The sequence below is a fragment of the Artibeus jamaicensis genome, unplaced genomic scaffold, assembly GCF_021234435.1.
Source record: "Artibeus jamaicensis isolate MK-2021 breed Jamaican fruit bat unplaced genomic scaffold, CSHL_Jam_final contig_956, whole genome shotgun sequence".
Lineage (NCBI taxonomy): Eukaryota > Metazoa > Chordata > Mammalia > Chiroptera > Phyllostomidae > Artibeus > Artibeus jamaicensis.
In genome coordinates this window covers 509459-515458 of record NW_026522021.1, presented here as the reverse complement: position 1 = coordinate 515458, position 6000 = coordinate 509459, and the positions used below count along the sequence as shown (strand labels likewise).

The 6000-nt window shown below is 62.2% G+C and overlaps 1 protein-coding gene across 2 annotated transcripts; it reads right to left on the bottom strand.

Annotated features, from left to right (window-relative positions):
- Positions 1–981: 981 nt before the first annotated feature.
- Positions 982–5753, bottom strand: UPK3B (uroplakin 3B). 2 transcript variants are annotated; one of them, XM_037139170.2, is made up of 6 exons: positions 5486–5753; positions 5209–5358; positions 4703–4943; positions 3837–3916; positions 2910–3039; positions 982–2423 (listed from the first exon to the last, which is right to left on the bottom strand). In XM_037139170.2, exons 1-6 carry the CDS (start codon positions 5568–5570, stop codon positions 2264–2266), a joined length of 846 nt encoding a protein of 281 aa, XP_036995065.2. In that variant the 5' UTR covers positions 5571–5753; the 3' UTR covers positions 982–2263. The 2 variants fall into 2 exon arrangements, with proteins under 2 accessions (XP_036995065.2, XP_036995066.2); XM_037139171.2 differs by lacking the exon at positions 5209–5358 and having other exon boundaries at positions 5486–5647.
- Positions 5754–6000: the final 247 nt, after the last annotated feature.

Sequence of the window (6000 nt, the reverse complement as noted above, 5' to 3'; positions counted from 1 at the left end):
TTCACAGTCCTCAGCCATAGGTTGTAATGCCTGTGCAGAGCCTGGTCGAGCCCTGGGAGGCCAGCTGGGGTGAGAGCAGCTCCCCAGAGGGCTGGGTGGAGGCCTGCTCAGAAACGAGGGGCAGACCCAGGCATACTCAGCATGTCACTTGGGCTGTGCCTGGGATCAGATTCTGGCACTGAGAACAAGCCACAAGAGGGCCCTGGGACATGAACCAGCCTGGAGCGATTTCTGCTCCTGGCTAACCCTCCTGCCCAGTGGGGTTCATTCATGCTTTCACTCAGCAAACACCAGCAACCCCTGTCCCTCCTGAGTACCCTCCTGGGCAGGCCCCGAGCTGTGCATCCTGGACCTTGAGGGCCTTGTCATCTGGTGTTGGAACCAGGTCTGAACAGGACATTGTGAGATGGGTTACGCTGGGGGCAGCCAGGGAGGGTGAGGTCGGGGAGCTTTTAATACTCCTGCAATTCCAAGAGGTCAAGAGGGACCTGGGCTCCAAAGCATTAGAATTTCAAAGGTGGCTGCCCAAAGGGGCTGGCTCCCATGGCCGGGTGTTACCTAGGACACCAGGGCCTGACCTCCTGGTTGCATTTGATTCTGCTTCTATCTGCACCTGGAGGGGGTCTTGTGGCTGGTGGAGGTGCAGGCAGGATAAGGAAAAGGCCACCAGGGCCCAGGCGTGCATGGGATTTGAAAGCAAAGACTCCCCTGAAGAGTTTGCCTGGAATGGAGTACTACTAAATGCTCAGAAATGCTCAGTAGCTGGCTTCCTGGCCCTGCAATACTTGAGTGGGTTTCCGACCCACCCACAGGGCCCAACAAGAGATGAGGACACACCCCCCCAGACATGATTAGGACTAGCAATGAAGGGGACAGGCTCAGGGCACCCCTGGACCTGGTGGCGGGCAGGGCTGGGCAGAACAAGGCCAGGCTGGGCCCCACGTGTAAATGTTCCTCTTCTGAAACCAGCACAGGAACTGCTCAGGTGGAAAAGCCAGACAGCATTTATTTACCTCCAGAGAGGGGGTACCCCCGCCCGCAGGCACTGCAGTCAGGCTGAGGGGCCAGGGGCCAGTGGGTGGGGTAGCAGTGGACACAGCACAATGGGCAAGTCACTAAGCCTGTTTCTCCATCTAGCAAACCGTGAGGTTGTCTGGATTGGACTAGCGGAGCGTGACTGCTTATCTCTCTGGCGTGATAGAAGTCGGGCCTGGAGCTCTGACCTCCAGAGACCCTGCTGAGTGGTGCTGCTCTTTGACATCAGGTCACCGGCTGGGAGCGGCCGCCGGGTGGCGTCCAGCAGGTCCTCGAATAGGAGTGCGCATGCGGGACTGTTCGGCAGTAGCTGCGGTGCACTGGTCGCCCTCGTGTGGCCACAGAGGGTAACACCAGCCTTAAGGGAGGATGGGCGATGGGGGAATAAACCTGTCCTCCAGTGACTGGGGGTGGGGAGTGATCATGGACCCAAGAGAGCCCATTGGGGTGATTATCTGAGGGAGTATGCCCAGTATATGTGACAATCTGAGGGCATGACAGACTCAACAATAACAGGTCACATCTGGACATATTGCCATCTGAGGTCCAGAGCCTTGAGTGAGCTCCCCAAGACCTGCCTGAGGCCCCATATCTAACACTGTGTCTGGCATGCAGTAGGCCCTCAACAAGTGTTCGTGGAGTGAGAGTGAGTAGGTAAGTGTGAGGGCTTCTGTGTGTGCAGGGGAGTTGGAAGTGGTGGCCCAAACATCTGTGGCCAGATGGTCATAATGTGCATCTACACTCTGACCTTCTAGCCACGCTCAGGAAGGGCCTGTGCCCAGGGACAGAGCAGGCGCCTCTGAAGGCTTCACTGCAGCCCCAGCCACTGGCCACTGGCTGGCGGGACAGAGACCTGGGAGGCCCAGGTGCTCCCAGTTCAGCTTCCTAAGTCCACTCTAGGCCTCCACCTGGGGCCTGGAAGCTTCCAGTCAGGTTGGCCTTTCCATCCTGACTCACAGGAGGACGTGCAGAATAGAGGTAGGGAGGGCAATGGGGGCCGGATGCCCAGCCTGACCATAGCCCTCCCCCGAACTCCCCTGCATGCAGCTTCAGTTGCCTAGAGAGAGCGGGGAATGGGAAAGCCAGTCAGGGCTGCTAGAGGTGGGATTTCAGGCAGGGGGTAGTGTGCTGGGGAGGACGTGTGGGCGCAAGGGCTGAGAAGGAGCACTCTACCCTTGTCTCTCCATCCCCTCCCTTCACTGCCCCAGGGATAGGCACATAGGCCAGGCTAGGGACTGAGGCTGGGGAGAGGGTCCAGGCCAGGCTCGAAGCCCACCGGCAGGGTGACAGCTTCACTGGGCGGGATGTGGTGGGTCACGTAGCGCTTGCCCTTGAAGGAGCCAATCCGAAGCTGCTCAGGGGCTTCCTCAGGCCACCACAGGCTGGAGCTGGACAAGAAGAGGAGGAGGAGCTGTGGCACGGCTGGTGGAGCTGGCTGCCTCTGGCTGGATCCTGTCACCACTCCCACACTCCTCTTTCTCCTCTGATCTCCCTTCCCTCCCTTCTAGAACAAGCTGGAGGCCTGCCTCCTCCAGGTGGCCACCCTGAATACCTTGATGTCGATTCACTGAATTAAGAGAGGGCTCGTGGAGAGAAAATGCGGCCCAAGAGGACAAGGCCAAAGCAAGGGCACACGGACAGAGAGGAGAATAGTGAGGTGGCCCCTGCTCTGAACCTGCAGTTGGAGGAGCTGCTGGACCACATGCCTCTCTGACCTCCCAGGGGAGACGCTCGGGTGGAAATTCCCCTCACAGTCCTTCCAGGGACATTGCCCAGCCAAAACCACAGGGTCAGGGAGGCCTTCCAGGCTCAGGGATCAGAGAGAGAGAAGGGGTTCCCGGTGGGCAAAGGGCCCTGGGTGTGTCACCACTCACAAGCGCACAGTGGAGGCTGCCAGGAAGGCCAGGAGCAGCAGGCCGGCCAGAGAGGAGAGGATGGAGGTGATGACAATCATGTCACCATGTCGCCGCCCTGGCCATGTGTCGATGGACCCTGGGGACTTCCCTGCACATACAGAGGCTGCTCAGAGACTGCCCAGGGACCCCAGGGCAGTCGCCCCCCCACCCGTGCTCATCCCTGGGGACAGGCTCCCTCTTGTCCACAGCCTCCTGAGCCCACCCATCTCAGATGGGCACCTGCCCCGTAGCCTGCACCAGCCGTGGCTCCAGCCCCCACCCTCGTCTCACCTTCTAGGCTGCTCCCACCAGGGCGCCCACCCATGGCTCCATGGCAGACCTCAGGACTGGCCACGAAGCTGCCCTGCCCCCTGGAGGCTGGCATGCAAGGCCTTCAGACAAGATGCCACCATCCCCGCCCCCAGCTTCTGCAGCCCATCTCCCAAGTGTCCAGACACCGGACATTCTGGCCTTCACACATGCAGTTTCTTTGGCCTGGTGACTCATTCATGCTGGCTTCTGGGGGACCTGCTGAGGGAAGCCTCCCAGAACCTGTGGCCCCAACTGACCCTGGGCCACTTTCTTGCCCTGACCCTCTTCTCTGAAGCAGCGCTGGGCCCCGGGCTGCCTCCCTGTAGGAGGGAAGGCTCTCTGCCCTCGACCGGGCTGGGGCCTGGACTCCAAGAGCTGGCAAACATTTGGAGATGGACAGAGCCAGTGCCTCTACTGCGTGCCCCACCCCCCAGCACAAGGTTCTGTGTGGAGGGTCAGCCAGGCTTGAATACTGACACCAGTCCCCATCCCATGGCAGTGACCGGAGGGGGGCAGCTGGGCATGACCGTTTTGCCCAGGGTGATGAGTCTCCAAGGGACAGCCTGGAGCCAGAAAGCCCCTCCCCAGTGCTACCTTGGGGAAGAGCGATGGGGTCGGACCACCTGGTCTCGGCCTGGGGTGAGCCCCTGGCGTCCATCAGGAGGAACTTCACCCTGGGGAGCAGAGGAGGGATGAGGCTCAGAGCCCAACTGCCCCAGGCAGGGTGCCCACCGCAGCCGGGCTCCAGGCCGCTCTTCTGGGCCACGCTCTGAGCGTTGGCTCAGCAGGTGTATGGGCTGGGGGCTCCAGGCCCCCCAGAGGAGAACCGCTGGCCCTGTGCAGTCTCTGAAGCCATGGAAGCCCTCCAGTGGAGGCGAGCACCCCAGGGAGAGGCCTAGGGGAGGGAGGGGTGTATTCAGGGCGCACTCAGAGCCCAGGGTCACAGGGAGGGGACAAAATGGCACTGAGGGCCGTGCAGAGGAGCTCAGGTTGTGTCTTTGCAGGGGGCTGGGGAGCTCTGGAAGGGTGCTGAGTGTCAAGAGCCCCAGGCAGGCTGGCACTGAGGGAAGCTGGCTCTGGTGGCTGCTAGGGATAGGAGTCAAGGCCTGGGGCTGAGGGGAGGTGGACCTGGCAGGGCTGGGTGAGAGGGCAGAGGGAGGCAGTGTGGAGGTGCAGGCCTGCCCATACCACACTGCCCGCCCTGCACGCCCGCTGGTTCTCCCAGCTGAACTTGGTCTCCCTGAGGGCTCCTGGCCTCATCCTGCGCCCTGCGCAGCCCTGGTCTGGACAAGTCACTTGGAGCTTCTGTGCCCTACCCCCATCAACCCCCTCCCCCACCCCAGAGGAAGAAGCCAAGGCTTACAGACGGGAAGGGCCTGTTTCCCCTGCAGCCAGGATGGAGCTGGGGAAAGGCTACGGAGGGCAACCTCCTGTCCCAGGCTCCAGGCAGAGCCACCCACCTGTAAGGTCCGGGGCCGGGGAGGGGGGCATTGCAGTAGGACGCCTGGTGGAGGTCAGCCGGGCAGTCAGGGTCGTTGCCCACCCGCAGCACAGGGATGCTGCTGCCACCCACGGGATCCTCCTCGCAGGGCAGCTGGTCCAGGGACAAGGGCAGCGTCATGTAGTGGCCATCAGTACTCAACAACTGAGGAGAGGCTGGGATCTCAGCCAGTGTCCTCGGGTTCTGGAAGTCCCTGGAGGCTGCAGGAGGCAGAGACAGACAGATGGGGCTGGTGGCAGGAGGAGCTGGGTCTTCTTTGCCTCGGCCCTCCATGCCTCAGCACCCAGAGGGCCCCTACGACCCAAAGCGGGCTTTGTCACCCTGTCAGAGCACCCTCTCCGTAAAGCCCAACTCCTACCCCATGCCCAGCTGTGGAAGGTCACGGGGACGGAGGAGCCCCCAGAACCTGCAGCTCTCTGCGGCCCCCCACCCCACCCCAGACCCCACACCTGTGCTGTGACACACCATTGCTGAAGGCCACCACCAGCCAGACAGTGCTGGCAGCACTGGCGTTACTGTCTAGCACACAGCGCGGCTGCTCCAAGGAAAATGTGGTGGCTGTCACCTTCCCTTCCAGGTCCCAGGCTGTTATCTGCGGCGTGTAGGGGATCAGCTCTGCGGCCATGGAGATAGGCGTGAGGGTCGGGGGCTGCCCCTCCCGATCACAGGATGCGGGCTCCCCAGGTCCAATCACTCCAGCAGGTGCTCCACAGGTGTGTCCAATCCCTGAACCCCCACTCACCCAGGTTCGTGCAGGGCTGGGGCCAGACCAGCGCCCCCAACAGGAGCAGCAGCCACAGGCGAGGCTGCCTCTGGGAGAGCCCCATGACGGCCGTCTTCCACCACAGCCGCAGCCTGGGGCGGCTCTGGCTGACCCTCTGCCACACTCCTCCCCCAACACCTTGGGCTGGGAGGAGCTGGTTAGTCCGGCTGCCAGGTTGACCAGGGGCTGGAAAGACCTGAAAATGTGCACGTACCCCAACTCCTCCCCTCAGCCCAGTCCCCACAGGGTGGGGCAGGCCAGGGCTGAGGGGGAGGCCGCTGGAGCCCAGAGTCCCCTGTCTCAGTTTAGGGCCCACCCAGCCTCCCATTCTCCCAGCCCTGGGGAGAACAAACATTTAGAACCTTGGGCTCAGGGCCACGTGCCTGAGATTCCTGCACCCCATGTGCCAGGAGACTCCCTCTGGCCTTCCATCCCCACCCATCCCCACCCAGGAGCAAGCCGGGGGCAGCTCCAACTTGCCCAGTCCCCCCCAT